Here is a 16787-nt window from a genome sequence, read left to right as displayed (position 1 = left end):
ACTTCAAGAAACCCCCGCTTTCCTTGAGGTAGGTCCAAGTGCTGCTTTTTTGAATGTCCCCAGGTGATCCAAATGTGTATCAAATGTTGAGAACCACAACCCTAGGCCAGGGAATGGCAAGCTTCAGCTTCCAATCAAATCCAACCCTCTAGCCTGCCACTTCTTTTGTGAATAAAGTTTTATTAAAACACCTCATGCCCCATAGCCTCCCGGGCAGCTGGGGTTTCTGGCCTGGCCCATCAAGTTCGGCTGAACAGTGGGGTTTTTAACTAGTCTTCATGTGGCTCTGGGTGTTGTTTCCACATTCTCTGCCCCTCTCAGGGAGCTCTGTGTTCTAGAGACTCAAAGCTATTCTCAAATGAGAGAGAAACTGGGGAAGTTAGTTCGTGATATTCAGATCTAACCAATCACCAAAAGTAATCCAGATATTTTAATGTTTTAAAAACCTGTTAAATTATGGTTTATTGTTTCCTCAATAATATTGCTTTGTTACAAACAAGTCATGTTGAATCTGAAGATCAGTCCAAACTAATGTTACTGTGTCGACGCAACTTACTGGCATCATTCTGATGAAGTAATGTATCTCTTTAAAATGACAGTCAACCTTCAGTTCTCCCTCCAGTATGTGATCTCACCTTTCAGGAATCTTCTTTATATACAGATGGGGCAAAATTTAAGTAAAAAAAATGTGTGCCCAAAATGCTGCCGTTTGCATTTAGATATATCAAAATATGCTCAAGGTTGCCTTAGAAGAACAAAGAAAGAGAGGGAGAGGGAGAGGGAGAGAGGGAGAGAGAGAGGGGAGGGAGAGAGAGAGAGAGACTGCTTTTATTGCACAATCCCTCTCGGAAGGGGACTCAGAAGTTGACTCTGGAAGAGTGTTTTGGTGGCTGAGGAATACAGATGACAGGGAGACCTTGATTTTTTAATTCCTGGTCGTTCCAGGATTTCCAGCTTTTCACCATGTAGATAGATTACTCGTTTGCAAAGAAAACTGAGAGAGTGCGTGAAGGAAGAAAGGAAGGAAGGAAAGAGGGGAGGAGGAAAGGAGAGAAGGAGAAAGAGAAGAAGGGAGGGAGGGAGGGAGAGATCAAGGGGAAAAAGTCAACCTTTTAAACAATGTCTCATGAGTCCTGTTCACTGTCTCCACAGATGAGAATGAGTGTCAGACCAAGCCCGGGATCTGTGAGAATGGGCGTTGCCTCAACACCCTGGGTAGCTACACTTGTGAGTGTAACGATGGCTTCACAGCCAGCCCCACTCAGGATGAGTGCTTGGGTGAGTATCTGAAACTGGCTGCAACCTTCCCTCACACTCCAAAGCATTGTTTCTGGTTTGAAATAAGAGAATATGCCAAAAAATGTGAAGGAGCTGAAAGCAGTCATCCTTGGGAGATGACTTAGTGACCAAGTGTATCTTGGGCTCAGGACCTCCCTACAGCAAAATTCTGCCTTTGCTAATTGCACATGGGATTGCTAGCTTGGGGTTTCCTTCTTGCTGCCCTTTAAGGCCTTTGCGACCAGGCCCACTTCCGTATGTTTTTGCCCCCTTTTCTATAGCATGGCTGTTGCAACTGTTCTTCCACATGTCTGGGGCACAAAGAGTTATAAGCTTGTCTGCACCAATGCCTTTCTGCCAACTCACAGATTTCTTGTCTTGTTTCCGTCAGACGCCTCCTTTCTCTCTCCCTGCTGTTTCCAGCTTTCGCTTCTTGCTCCTCTTCACCCAGGGTAAAGTGTTACATCCTTTTGGTTTTTATATCTGACTAAATTCCTAATGCCCCATGCACACAGAACAGTCCCTCAATTCCTCTTTACCTCGGAATGTCTCTTCCAGACAACCGGGAAGGGTACTGCTTTTCGGAGGTCTTGCAAAACATGTGCCAGATTGGCTCAAGCAACAGGAACCCCGTCACCAAGTCCGAGTGCTGCTGTGATGGAGGGAGAGGCTGGGGACCCCACTGTGAGATCTGCCCTTTCGAGGGCACAGTGGCTTACAAGAAGCTCTGTCCCCACGGCCGAGGATTCATGACCAACGGAGCAGGTACTTCACTTTGTTCTGTTGTTGACAAAAGGTGCGAGCTCGTTCTTCATTATGAGTTTTCCATTATTGGACAAAAGTAGTTGCAAGGAATGTGTGTGTTTCACTACGGAAAATGATGGAAATGTGGAACTGACAATATAGGCTTGCGCTGTCTGACTGAGATGGACGGACATCCTTCCTTACAGTGCTGTAAACATTCAAGGCCATTTGCCAACAGTCCTTGGTCCGGATGATTACGTTTCTTGTGCTTGGGTCCTTGCCTCTGCCTGGCAAGGGTCTGGCAGAAATCTGCTGGAAGATAGTTTATGAGCTGTGAAATAAATAACAACCATCTACTTCCACTCCACTGATATTCATTTTAACTCAATGTTAGCCATGATATATTGCATCAAAGAAGTACAAAGACTGCTGGTGTGCTAGGAATTTACACAATCGTGTCTGAAGTGCATTGCACCAGCTGCTTTCCGCTAGACATCTAGATGTGAGTGAGGGTCAACAGAGATGTCTGAGGCAGCTGTGAAGACCTGTGAGCCTCATGGGATTTCACTTTTATCAACACAGTTGGGGTGTAGTTCATAGAAGGGCTGAGGAAGAGGGTCCTGTTGGTGTTCCATTGTGCTCCTGGGGGTGGGGTGGGAGGGGACTGGAGGAGGCTAGAAGCAAAAACATAAAGGAGAATTAGAAGAGAGTTGTCTTCCTGTTGGGAAAATGTGACTAATGACAGAATAAAGGCTGTGGGTAAATGGAGGCGGTGGACAGGAAAGATCCGTCCTCTGGGAGGATGCTGAGATGAGATGATAGAGGACTCATTTCCTGAGACCAGTGAAAAGGTGCTTACCTGTACCTCAGAGTAAACTGCAGAAGGTCAGGCACACCCATCTGCTGATATTAGACGATCATTTTGGCAGTGAAGGTTTAATAACTTGTACAAATTGCTTGTGTTGGTGTCCAGCCTTACTGCCACCAGTGTACAGTCTTCAAGCCTTTCTGTCTGTAATAGAGACACAAATACAGGTGTCTCTGTCTAGCAAACTGCATAAAGTTAGTCCCATCATTTACCCAAGAGGCCTGGTTAATTCCCATACAGAAGAGGGAAGTTGACTGCATTCTTCCACCCTTTGTTAAGTAATTTGATATTTTTCAGAATTAACTTCAAGTAGGACAAAGAAAATGTTAAAGAAGTTTCCTTCTTATTTTGAACATGCAACATCAGAGAGAAAAAACCTAGACTTTCCTTGTCCAGAGGGTTCTCTGCTAAGACTTGCTCATGTGATGCCCATAGGTGGCAAGAATGATGACAAGATGGAGCAGAGGACCTAACATGTCTCCTTATGATGTTATTCTAGAAATCCAGAAGAGAAAAATAACACAGTTTTAAATGACCAATTATTTTAAGGCTTTCCCTTTGTTTGAACAGCTTCTCATTATCACCTCATACAGTCATTCACTAGCTGTTCAATGAGTAACCAATTGCATATGAAATCCTTTCTGTCTCCTTTTGGTTTAATACTTTGGTCCTTAATACAGTAACACGGTATATAAAATTTTACACTCAAGTGACCCCTGTGTATCAATGTTGCCCATTGTATGTTTTAATGTACTTATTATTGTGATTTATATCTATCCTAGATATTGATGAGTGCAAGGTTATTCATGATGTTTGCCGAAATGGGGAGTGTGTCAACGACAGAGGGTCCTATCACTGCATCTGTAAAACTGGCTACACTCCGGATATAACAGGGACCGCCTGTGTAGGTAGGTACTTCGTTTCTAATGCTTTATTCCTGAGTAGAAATTTCAGGTTATGGGAGAGAAAACCCCACACTAAAAATCTAAAATGCATCTCTACTTTCAATTTTAAAAAAAAGTATGAGGCAATCATCAAATACTTCACAGAGTTTGTAGGTATAGATATGGAACATTCAGAAAGTCTTACAAATGGACGTCTATACTATCTTTCTTTAATCACAGATCTGAATGAATGCAACCAGGCTCCCAAACCCTGCAATTTTATATGCAAAAACACAGAAGGGAGTTACCAGTGTTCCTGCCCGAAGGGCTACATTCTGCAAGAGGATGGAAGGAGCTGCAAAGGTAGGGGGTCATTGGCTTAATCCACTCACCTGCCTCTGGTTATGCCTGGGAATAATCAGGAGACAAACTGCAAGACCTGCTCCCTGGGCTTCCTGCCTGTGCAGAGGGTGGGTCCCTGAGGATAACCCTGAGCCCGGGGAGGCCACTTAAGGCTAGTAGTAGCAACCATCCTTGCTTGATACCCCATGGGCATCCATGGATAACACCCATGAAGGGCTCATTGGTACCAACTCTCCAAGGCTCTGCTGAGGCTAATTCCCAGTTAATTCCCCAATTCCATTTCTTCATTTATTCACTCTCTCTTCAACAACAGTGTGGTCTAGGAGGTCTTCATACCATGATCTTAGAGGCGTGTCTGATTAATTAAACTAGTCTATCTATCTATCTATCTATCTATCTATCTATCTATATTTTGGGTTTGCAAAATAAAGCCACCATGCCCTCTAAGAACTTAACAGAAGGAGTTGTGGAATCGAGAAACATTCAAACTGGGCAGAACTCTCTCCTCGACTAGAAACTAGCTTTTGTCAAATCTGCTCAGTATAGATTCAGCCTTAAACATCTTACTAGATAAGACCGTCAGAGGTTCTTCTATGCCGACCTGGCCCTAGGTCCTAGATCATCCTGTAGCTGGGGAAGAAGTCCCTGATACCAACATCTGCCCATGAGCTTAAAAAGTGAGCTTCACCTGGGATCCCTGTGAACTCTGGCAAGTGTAAGGACTTGGCAAGAGGTAACTCATGTAAGCAAAGAAACATGTTCAGGGGAAACATCTCTTCTGTGTGCAATTTGTAAGGAAACAAATTTACATTTTTGTAATCTGTGGCAGTGGGCCACTGCAGATGCTCACCTCAGCGTAGGCAATGGCTTCCCCAAAGATACACATCTGTAATCACCGCCCACCTCAGTGAACCCTGCCCACTCTCTGTCACTCTGGAATCAACATGCAACTTGAGCAGGAGGAGGCATAGGTGAGAATGACTGGAGTTTCAGGTGAAGGCCTAGTGACCCTTTCCTGACCTAGGATTGCTTGCAAGTAGCATCATCTACGCTGATGAAGACGGTGACCAGGCTGTTAGACTCAGAGTCTTTACTTCACATGCCCTCTCTCTGCTTACTCTCATGAAGTCCAAGTTTGTCTATGCCTGACATGTGGAAATGTTCACATACATGTCCCGCTCACTCTGAGACGAAAACAGGTAGAAGAGAGGCTCTGGGAGGGGTGTGGGACCAGTACCTTCCCCCCCACTGGAGAAAGGGTGTGGGCAGAGAAGAGAAGAGATCATGGTAAGAGTCATGCAATTATGGCTATAACGCAGTGAAACCCACTCCCATTAATTTGTACAATTTGGGTATGTTATTTGATTATAATATCAAAGGAAATGGGTGGAAGGAGATAGGAGAAGATGTTCTTGAGGCTGAGAACAGCCAGTTGCGGCTGAAAGGTTCCTATTAGTGGACTGGACAACTCTGAAGGACCACAGCACTGTTTTCCCACCAGCCGCAGGGGAGAGAAGTTGGCCTCTCAGCAGTAGAGAGCTCAAGAAGGTCTCCATCTGAGGATGAGCACAGGGACATCCTCTCTGGTTAGGACAGGTGACCTCCCAGGCAGGAAGGCCTCTGGGGAGCAGAGGCTGCCACTAGCAAATCTCACACCACTTGTGCCTCTGTGCAGGGGCTGAGTCTGTGATAAAGCACTCTTGAATTTCCAGGCGTTTAGACACCATCCTTCAAGTCCAACTTACTTGGTAGCTCTTAATATGTCTTTATTAAAAGTGAGTCCGGAAGCTAAGGCTGCGAATACAGACTCTGTTAAGGTGGGAGACTGTGCTGAGATGAAAAATAACTTTGGGTCTATAGTATAGGAAAGGATTTTGGGGGGGGGGTTGTTTTTGTTTTTGTTTTTGTTTGGTTCATCAAAATCAACTAGGTAGATTGATTGATTGATTTTTGTCTTTCTGAGTTGTTCAATTTTATTTCATTCAAAGAGAAACTACTAACCAAAGAAGTCCAACTGATGGCCTCACTTAAGTTTGTTCTAGATGCAACAGAAAAGAATGAAGGCGGTGGTTCTCGGTCTTCTTTTCCCTTTACCTAGCCTTCCTCAGCCTTCCTGTAATACGGTTCCTCATGTTGGGTGACCCCCAACCATAACATTATTTTGGTGCCACTTCATAACTGCAGTTTTGTTACTGTTAAGAATCATAATGTAAACATCTGTGTTTTCATCTGTGTTTAGGTGACCTCTGTGAAAGGGTTCTCACCCCACAGGTTTAGATCAACTGAATTAAGGGAACAAGGAGATTTTCAGACTTGACATCTCTTTTGATATCTTCACTTAGATCTTTCAGTGCTAGGGAGAATTTCAGAATGAGTTTTTACTTCGTTTTACAATTCGTTTAAACATTTAGAATATCTTTCAAATCGATTCGTTGACAAATCCCTACATTTCTTTAGCTAAGAGGAACTGCTAGGCCTTGGGTCCCGCAGAGCCACTTCCTCCTTCTTTCTCAGCCCACCACCTGCCTTCTTGCCAGCGCCTTGCTGTGACTTCTGGGCTGGCCCGGTGAAGCTTCCTACCCAGGCCTGTTCAGCAACTTGAACTCCATCTTGCACTTTCTTACAGATCTTGACGAGTGTGCAACCAAGCAGCATAACTGTCAGTTCCTGTGTGTTAACACCATCGGTGGCTTCACATGCAAATGCCCTCCTGGGTTTACCCAGCATCACACTGCCTGCATTGGTAAGTAGGAAGGAAAGCCGTGTATGGGACATAGATGTTCCGGTTCTGGTTAGAGACTCTTTTCTAACCCCTCTGCTGCCGGATAACACTACACCATGTTCAGCGTATGGGGGTGCACGTGTTGGACCGTGCACACACGATAGGAAGTTATTGACCCTATTTTGGACTTCTCTGGGTCAACCTTCTCCCTTCCTTTCAAGCGTTGGGGGTGCATCACTCTCCTCTTTTCTCCCACTGCTTCTCCCAGATAACAATGAGTGCACGTCTGATATCAACCTGTGTGGGTCCAAGGGTGTTTGCCAGAACACTCCAGGAAGCTTCACCTGTGAATGCCAACGGGGGTTCTCACTCGATCAGAGTGGTGCCAGCTGTGAAGGTAGGTATAGCCCTCAGCTGGATCCAGCTAGAAGCTCCTTGTAGAGATAGCGTATGTGGCTGTCAACTTCTGTGAGTTACAGGAACTAATATCTTTTCTGGGTGTGCTGGCCTACATCTGTAATCTGAGCACTTGAGAGGCAGAGGCAGGAGGATTGCCACAAGTTGGAGGTCAGCCAAATGTAAATAATAATTAGGCAAACAAAGAGGCAAGAATGAAGGAGACGAAAACATCTCTAAGCAAGGAAACCATTCAACTAACGTCCAGGCTGTTTGCATGGGCCCCATGTCTCAGAAATGTACTTGCTGTACCAACAACTCACACCTCTTCTACGTAGATGAAGATTGTTTTGTTTAGGTTAACAATTTAACTTAGTAGGAGTAACTCAGCCTCAATGTCTGACATTTGGGGCCAGAGCCCTTAGATTCCCCCAACATGGACAGTACATGCAGGGAATAATTCTTCCACAAACGTATAATTCATGTTCAAATTTTAATTCTTAAGATTTTTACGTCCTTATTGATAGTCCTCAGTTTCTAATTCCAGTACCAATAAACACAGATAGTTTCCAGAGTTATTCCACAGCATTCTGTGACTTACGACATTTTTATCTGTAGACTTTCTGGGAAATCTCTGGATATTGGTGTAGATATTCTTGATGTTTTGATAGGATACATTTTTAGGAGAAGGGTTTACTTCTAGAATCGCCTTTGAGCGTCACAGGTTGAGGCTTCAGAGAGCCTGAGAGGCAGCTGCTGTGGGACTCACAGGAGCCTCTGCTTCTTTTACAGATGTGGACGAGTGTGAGGGTAACCACCGCTGTCAACATGGCTGCCAGAACATCATCGGAGGCTATAGGTGTAGCTGCCCCCAGGGCTACCTCCAGCACTACCAATGGAACCAGTGTGTAGGCAAGTAGCTCCTCGTCCTTAAAAGCAGCCTGGTTGCTGGCCCCTCGCAGAGCCTGAACTTCCTTCTGATGTAAAGTTACTGAGCCAACAACAGCCCCCTGAAAGTTTCTCTCTCCCACTTGAAACCAAAGGGAAGTGATAATCTAACAGCATGTGATAGAGTAAGTGACTTTTGGACGTAATGGGGATGAGATGCCCTTAGACTCCTTGACGCCATTATATCTTCCTCTTCTGCTGCACTGTTTGTCATCAGCGCACACTGGGGATCGCTCTATGATATCAAGTTCCTTGAAGATTTACTTTGGTTTCAGGAGGATCGTGGCCAGGTCAGAATAAGGCAATTAAGGTTCGGGGTTCCTGTTGCCCCCAATCCCAAACAGGGCTCAGAAGGCTCAAGAAATAAAGTTATCTAGAGTGAGCACTGTCATGGACTGAAACGGTTCCGCCAGTGTGGTGCTATACAGAGCCGATCTCTTGGACCAGCCTCACCTGTGTGCCCACTCTTAGCTTGTCGAAGGTTCACTTTCCTGGTGGTTGAGTTAGAGGTCAGGGGCCATTAACACCATTCCTTTCTAGAAGCAAATAGCAGATTTCAACTTTCAGCTGGATTGGGACCCATTTGGCCCTACCATAATCAAAAATGGTATCTATAACGTACTTCATTCCTTATTTAAAATAGAGAAAAGAATGTAGACATTGATTGATTGTATCTTTGATTTTTCTAGTTTAGGATCCCTGTAACCTAAGGGACCTTGAATGCAGACTTGAGGTCTTTGGATTTAGAGAATCTTCAAATAGACAAAGCCAGGCTAATGGCTGGATGGAAGGGGAGGGAAAGAGAGAAGGATTTATATCCACAAATAACACTACACACACACACACAAATGACACAAAGTATTTGAATTTATCAGCAAAACTCCTAGGCCTTCCACTTTCCCCACCTATTTACTAACTGCAAATGCATGGCATGAACATAGAAGGGAGATTGTCTGGGGAAAGAAAGGGAATGGAGGCAGAGAAGAGGAGCGTACAGGAGGGGAAATATGGTCAAAGTACACAGCACACTTGGGTGACAACGTCTTACTTAGACTCATCACTGTGAACAACGAATATACACCAATGTAAGTAAGTATTGGTGGGCTGGTGAATCAGTTCGGTGCATAGAGGCAGCTGCTGCTCATCTCACAAGCTTGGAGAAGCCTCCTAATGCTCACAGGACAGTAGGAAGGTTTGTTTAAATGAGTGCAAACCCTGCCCCATGTTACTGCCTGAAATGAGTGCATGGAATCTCTCCCAGCCACATAGGCTTTAGTCATGGCTCAGACACTGGAGCCACAGCTGGTTTGGATAGGCATTCAGAGAGAAAACAGACATACCAGGAGGTATGACTTAGCCTAAGACTGGGCACCTGCAGGCCCTTGCAGAGGTTTTGAAAAGGAAGTATAATTGGGGCAGATAAATGGGGTGGACTCCCCTGTAGGATAGCAACCATCCTTAGACCTGCACATTCAAGCCCAAGAGGAGCCTCTGGGGTTGTGGGTCTCTGCTTTGGGGATATCCATCCTGAGGGCACTTGTGACCCAAGCATACTGATAACTGTCCAGTCTCTTCCAACCCCCTCTGAACTCCAAACTATAACTGTGGTTCTGACTCCTATGGAGCAAAACATACTAGCACTGGCTTTTAGTGAGAACTGGAGTCTGAGGCTCCTCTTAGTGCCATCCTGGGTATTTTGCTGGGAGCATCTAAACTCTTGTACAATATTTAGTCAGCATGGAAAGAGGCTACCTGCCTTCCCTGCCTCTCTCCTGTACTCTCCAAACTGGCCACCCTGCCTGCTTTCTTTTCTGAGAGCCTACTTACATACCTATAGGCCAGCTTGTCAGTCATGAGGAACATGACCTAAATTCCTCCTTAGAATTCTATGGCAAGTATCATACATGTAACGTTGTCTTGTTTTCTCTGCAGATGAAAACGAGTGCCTGAGTGCACATGTCTGTGGAGGAGCCTCCTGCCACAACACCCTGGGGAGTTACAAGTGCATGTGTCCCACCGGCTTCCAGTACGAACAGTTCAGTGGAGGCTGCCAAGACATCAATGAGTGTGGCTCATCCCAGGCCCCCTGCAGTTACGGTTGCTCTAATACTGAGGGTGGCTACCTGTGTGGCTGTCCACCAGGATACTTCCGGATAGGCCAAGGGTAAGTATTATTCTTCCTGCCCTCAGTTAATGACTCTGTAAATATATTACACACACACACGTATATGTGTATGTGTATGCATATGTATAATCCCAGCACCACTTGGGAGGCAGAGGCAGGCATATATATATATATATATATATATATATATGTATATATATATATATATATATATATACCCTACTAGAGAACTGCGCTTTCTATAATCCTCAGGTTCATTCCAGTTAGCTTTGAAACCATTTGAAAGGAGCATCTGTAAAGGCGTATCCAGATTTCTAGAAACTCCTAGAACACCCAACAACATAGTGCAGCCACATGGTTCATATCTCACTGAACAGCTTCTGTCTCATATCCTTCACATCTTGCTGAGAGCTAATTGGTTTCTCCAAGAATCCTCCTCAGGATCAGCCCACGCAGAGCTGGGTGTACTCTACACAGCTGATGGCTCCCATGGAGCAGGCTGGGCTCTCTCCACTTAGGATGCTTTCTTTCCTGGCTCCCATCAGGTTATGGATAACTTGCTGGGTGTTTCTTACCGTTTTTAAGGCATCTTTTGTCCTTTGCTCTTGAATTTACATTAGAAATAATTTTTAAAAAGCACACTAAATGTGAGTTAGAATAATCAGCTGTATTTTCCAAGTAGAAAATTTTATGAATGATGTGAATATGAATATGTTTATGAGAGTTGAGGCAGAAAAGGAACACTGTTTTTATCAATGGCTTAAAATTTTAATAAGTTTTTAAAGCCAAGTTCTTCCCTAATGACTTGAGTGTATATCTAATTTATGAAACTTTGTTCTTGATTTTGTTTTTGAGACAGGGTTTCTCTGTGTAACAGAGCCCTGGCTGTCCTGGATTCACTTTGTAGACCAGACTGGCCTTGAATTTACAGAGATCTGCCTGCCTCTGCCTCTCAGGTGCTAGGGTTATAGGCATGCATCACCACGCTCAACCTAGTTCATGAATATTAATTAATTAGAAGTCTCTCTTAATTAGAACTCTATCTGTCTTTCTTTGTCTCTCTGTTTTTCTCTGCCCCTACCCATCATACACACACACACACAATCACATACACACTTATCCCAAATATGAACTCAGAGGTCCTGAAGTCTATGACACACTGGCTTTCAGACACTTATTCCAGTCTGTATAAACTTCAAGGTAGAAGAATTCTATGTGGGAAGCTCTTGGAATGCCAGCGGTAGGGCCCAAATTCCCAGATGTCTGTCTGGCTCTCAACTGACTCAGTATTTTTTTTTACAGTTTAATGCCAGAACCATTTTTCCCAGAAAAAAAAAAAAATGTGACACTCCAAACTGGCTTCATGCCAGTGGGATTTTGTAGCCACATTTCTTATAAATGGTGCTCCTGGGACAAGAAAATACTGGAGAAGAGTTCTGAGAAGGGAGCCAAGCCTGCAGATTTGGGCTTATTTCCTGGAGCCATCGTACAGCATTTCCCGTCCCCCATCATTTCCTTGTTCATTCATGTTCCATGCTGCTAGGTGAAGAGGGACACAAATGTGTGCACTTAGAAGACCCCAGGAACTAGAAACAAGCTCTGAAGTACAGCAAGACACAAGAGATAGGCGGTTCCTTGGTGTTGTATTTTGAATCCTATGGACAAATATAGGAAGGAGCTGTGGCAGACAAGTCAACTCTCATAGAAAAGTCAACTATCATAAGTTTGGTGCACATTTTGTGGTAGAAATCCACCCTTAAAAGTCAACTATCATAAGTTTGGTGCACATTTTGTGGTAGAAATCCACCCTTTTATAACAGCTTTGGCCTCCCTGTGATGTCACTTGGGTGCACCCCCCCCCCCCCCCCCGCAAAATAAGAGCTGTTTTAGGATAATCTCTAGGTTCCCAACACGTTTAGAAAGGAAGTCTAACAAAAACAAATCAGATACTGTGTGGGGCTCATTCCATAGCTTGGCTCCGACAACTGCAAAGCAAAGGAACAAGGATTAGGTCTCTCTAGGGCTTGGGTTTGTTTATCTGCCTTCAGATGAGTCAACTCCAGTGGCCTTAGTGGTTTGAAACGACTTGAAGTTAAACTGTTTCCCACAGTTGGGCAAGCTCTCCTCTGACCCATGCTGTCTATAAGAATGTGTTGTACATCTTCACAGCATGGACCCATATCAACCCACAGACACTGCGTGGACTTCCCTTCCTACCTCAGTATCATCAGCCAGAGTAAACTGTCAAATCGAAGTGATTGCTGAGAACAGGGATTAGGGAGGGATGATGGCAGCATTGGAGTGAAGTGAGCCTTAAGGACCTGAGGAAGAGCACTCCACACTTGAGCCAGCAGGGGGCAGAAGTGATGGAGAAGGCAATGGTTAGGCTATGGACACAGAACATAAAAAACAACATCAGGATATAAAAAAGAGAAGACTGGGGTGGAGGGGTGGCGGGAACAGAGGTGGCAGCAGGAGGGTGGAAGACACAGAAAGAAAGTCACCAAAACATACTGTGCCCAACTATGCCATAATGCTAGCTGACATCCTATATGCAGATCTTAAAAATTAAAACATAAAAATCAAGGCCACAGCAGAGGAAGAAATATGTTGTCCAAGAAAGAGGTCCCAGATATGGGCCACCTGCCCACTCACTGCTGACTCCTAGAGGGACAGCTGGTGGGGGACCTTCCGTACTCCCAGGTTCATAAAAGAGATTCATAAAAAAGATTCATAAAAAAGAGGACCTACTAAGTCACATGATCTCACTCATCTTTGGTCTTCAGTTTTCAGTATGTCTGTCCCCTCCCTGCATGAGCACTGCAGATGTTTGGCTGGGAGATGAAGGGACAAAGAAGTATGCAAAGTGGTATGTTGAGAGAAAGAACTGTACTCAGGGCACTGGGTATCAGAAGCTAAATACCTGGGCACTGGTGTGACTGTTAGAAGCAGATGACTGTCCAGTGGGCAGTCTGTTATCAGTAGGGAGGCTGAACATCAGAGCTGCTGGATCTGACCGAAGCTGCCTTGTGCTCCTTTCTGTGGTAGGCATTGTGTTTCTGGAATGGGCATGGGCCGAGGCGGCCCAGAGCCACCTGCCAGCAGCGAGATGGACGACAACTCACTGTCCCCAGAGGCCTGCTATGAGTGTAAGATCAACGGCTACCCAAAACGAGGCCGGAAACGGAGAAGCACGAACGAAACGGATGCCTCCGACATCCAGGTATATCAGGGTCTCCTTGTCTGCAGATACCTAAGGGCCCTGAGGCTTCTATGCTTTCCTCCAAGGACACCTCCAAGAGTGAACAGTCTCCCCAGACAGAAAGCCCAGTCATTCTCCTGGCTTTAGCAGTATTTTACAAGAGGCCATGGGGTTTGGGGTTTGTTTTATTGTATTTATTTATTTTGGCTGCCTCTTGAGAGCGGCAGTTTGACAGGTTTCATGCTCTTGCTCATTTCCTCCGTCTCACCAAGAAGAAAGTCAAACGCCTACCCGGTGTCTGCAGACAGGACAAGGTCTGAAGTCAAGGATAGCAAGTGGGCAGAATGGCATGCACATGTGGTGTTCCCCACGCGGAGGCCAAGGTGTAGAAAGGAAAGAGCCATAAGGCGTGGTGGCGGGAGAAGGACTTGACTGACAGGAACATAGGATGCTATGTAAAGTCAGGAATGCATTCATTCACCCAGATCTCTGGCTCCAGGCTGGGAGCATCTAGTCCACGTGGTCCCAAAGAGGCAAGCAGAAAGCTCAGTGAGATGTTAGCAGCTCATCACAGCAGGGATGTGTGTCCATAGGTGTGTCCTTTAGAAGAGTTGGTTTCCCGTCAGTGAACAAACTTGAATTAGCCGTGTTCTGAGTCTGAGTATTCGTCCTACAACCCACCTGCTGTGGTTTGGGAAAGGAGATAAGTCTTTGAAAAGAAAACAAACCTATGAAGCAAGCTTTAAAAAAAAAAATCACTGCGTCTGAGTCACCTGGTAGGCTTGTTAGAATGGTGTGCTGGGAAAAGCCCCAGGAATTCTAATCCCAGGGGTCTGGGAGGTGACAGGAATTTGCATGTCTAATGGTTTCCAGGCATGCCAGGCTGCTGGTTCAGGGACCACACTTTGAGACCTACTGAGAGACTCTGCTCCAGTACAACCTGGCTTCCTGCCATCTATTTATATTTTTGAGAATACATCTGTGGCTTAGGCAAAGTGCCTACTAGCTTTGCCTTTTCAGTTTAACATACTGCATGAGCAGAAAACTGTGTTTGGCTTGAGACTTGAGTGGCTTTTTCTTTAGCATGAGAATACTTAGTGGGATTTAACCCATTTCCATGTGTCTTTCTAGGACGGGTCTGAGATGGAAGCCAACGTGAGCCTCGCCAGCTGGGATGTGGAGAAGCCGGCTAGCTTTGCTTTCAATATTTCCCATGTCAATAACAAGGTCCGAATCCTAGAGCTCCTGCCGGCCCTCACAACTCTGATGAACCACAACAGATACTTGATTGAATCTGGAAATGAAGATGGCTTCTTTAAAATCAACCAGAAAGAAGGGGTCAGCTACCTCCACTTCACGAAGAAGAAGCCGGTGGCTGGGACCTACTCCTTACAAATCAGCAGCACCCCACTTTATAAAAAGAAAGAACTTAACCAGTTAGAAGACAGATATGACAAAGACTACCTCAGTGGTGAACTGGGCGATAACCTGAAGATGAAAATTCAGATCTTGCTGCATTAATTCACCATCCAGAGACCAAATAATTAAATGAAAAAGCAACCTTAGGCAGGTAGAATTATATTTTCCCCAAGCCAGAACCTTCACATCATGGTACAATTGTTCACCGAGTCGATCTGTATAAATGAGCACCACTCTTGAATGGCAACACCCAGGTACAGTGATGATCCTAGTTCAACCAACCACTTTCTCAGGCTTCTCGTGAGTAGCTCAGCTACCCTGTCATGCGTATTGATTCCTGAAAACTGGGACATGAATATCCGCTGAGGTTGGCCATTCACGCCGATGGGCTATCTTCCCAGCCTCCGCACAGGAACGCGCTTCCATCTGATGGACTGTTCCGCGTTGGTCTTCAGATCTTGAAACTTTGCTTCTCCGAGTGCAAGCAGTAGGTTTCTGTTGTCTGTTTGGTGCTAGTAAATTCTCAAAATAGATTTATTGATGCACTGTAATAAAGACACGAGTTAGGAACCAAATTGCCAAGTACTCAGTTCAAATACTTCATTTCAATCAACCAAAGTTAGTTCAGTAGCTTATCTCACTTATGAGTATGGTGCAGTACATGTAAATTAAGTGTGTGTACACTGTAACGTGCTATTTTTATCATTGAAACATTTATAAACTACAATAATAAAGCCCTTAATGTGAGGGTTTGTAATGGTGCTTATTAAGACCAAAGACTTGTTAAACATCTACACCAAATGGTAGTGGATTCTCTGAGACTGGCCCACTTGTGCACTGAGGTTGGGGAGGACAAGGAAGCAGCCTCAGCCACCAGAGGATCACCACCGCATCCTCCATCACACAGCATGTGCAATACGCCAAAATCACTCTCAGTCATTCCTGTCAACAAGGGGTTAATGTCATGATGTCACAATAAAGTGATCCTCCCCTCCCTCCCCATTTTAGTTTACACCTTGGTTTTATGTTCTTGTGTGGATTAAGGCTGGAGGGGCCTTTCTGGAGGTGAAATAAAGTCTCCTGGGTTTAAAGTATCCCTGCTTTGTTATCTGTGGCTTCTGTGTATGTGTGATGTAAGCACCAGGAGAAGAAATCACATCTTCAGTTAGTCCCTTCACGGTGGTACCGATTGCTGATGTTTGTTATCTGACTTTCCTAGGAAAACACTTAGATTACAGCATCATTTCTAAAATGTGACCTAGTTAGTCCTGGGGCTTTTAAACTCCCAGATTTAAGAACTCCCAGATATAAAATCCAGTCATTCTCTTCGAGCTGAACTTCATGCTCCTTCCCCTCACGTACACAGCATTGGCAAGGTGTTCCATCCTTTCCCCTGAACATCTGTTGTTGGTCAGTGCTAGACTAATTACAGAGAGCTGATTGAATTGAATCCAACTGAATGTTGCATCTCTTGGTTTTCAAATGTCCTAACTTGAAAAATGGTGGTTTATTTTAAATGCAACATTCAATATTTAACTGTTAAGCTCATTTAGTTAATAGAAGAAAAAAAAAAAAAAAAAAAAAAAAACAACTCCCCCAGGCCAGCAAAACTGTGGTAGTGAAAATAAGATGAATTAATTTTGTTACATGAAGGGAGGTCGAGAGTGGAATTTTCCAAGACATGGGAAAGTCCTCTCAAAGCCATGGGAGCTGTATGCTAGAGCCAGTGGAGTAGGCTATGAGCGATGCTTTCCCAGAAGACACAACTAGTGTCAAGTGCTGTAAGGCTCAGTTTAACACATACCTCCTTAATGAGAAGGCTACCTATGGTGAGGATG

The 16787-nt window shown here is 44.7% G+C and overlaps 1 protein-coding gene across 4 annotated transcripts in view; it reads left to right on the top strand.

The window, feature by feature from the left end:
* The window catches only part of Fbn1 (fibrillin 1), a 205892-nt gene extending 189849 nt beyond the window's left edge, over positions 1 to 16043 (top strand). For 3 of the 4 annotated variants that reach the window (XM_006498747.1, NM_007993.2, XM_011239290.3), the window contains exons 57-66: positions 1153 to 1278; positions 1837 to 2043; positions 3673 to 3798; positions 4015 to 4137; positions 6764 to 6880; positions 7128 to 7256; positions 8048 to 8167; positions 10136 to 10367; positions 13377 to 13551; positions 14662 to 16043. In XM_006498747.1, the coding sequence (XP_006498810.1) occupies positions 1153 to 1278; positions 1837 to 2043; positions 3673 to 3798; positions 4015 to 4137; positions 6764 to 6880; positions 7128 to 7256; positions 8048 to 8167; positions 10136 to 10367; positions 13377 to 13551; positions 14662 to 15051 (1745 nt within the window). In that variant the 3' untranslated portion in view covers positions 15052 to 16043. Of the gene's footprint in view, positions 1 to 1152; positions 1279 to 1669; positions 1731 to 1836; positions 2044 to 3672; positions 3799 to 4014; positions 4138 to 6763; positions 6881 to 7127; positions 7257 to 8047; positions 8168 to 10135; positions 10368 to 13376; positions 13552 to 14661 lie in introns of all 4 variants that reach the window. The other variant, XR_866221.3, reaches the window with a different exon arrangement.
* Positions 16044 to 16787: the final 744 nt, after the last annotated feature.

The sequence above is a fragment of the Mus musculus genome, chromosome 2 (genome assembly GCF_000001635.26).
Source record: "Mus musculus strain C57BL/6J chromosome 2, GRCm38.p6 C57BL/6J".
NCBI classification, from domain to species: domain Eukaryota; kingdom Metazoa; phylum Chordata; class Mammalia; order Rodentia; family Muridae; genus Mus; species Mus musculus.
The sequence above is the reverse complement of the archived record's forward strand: the minus strand, read 5'-3'. Positions and strand labels throughout refer to the sequence as shown.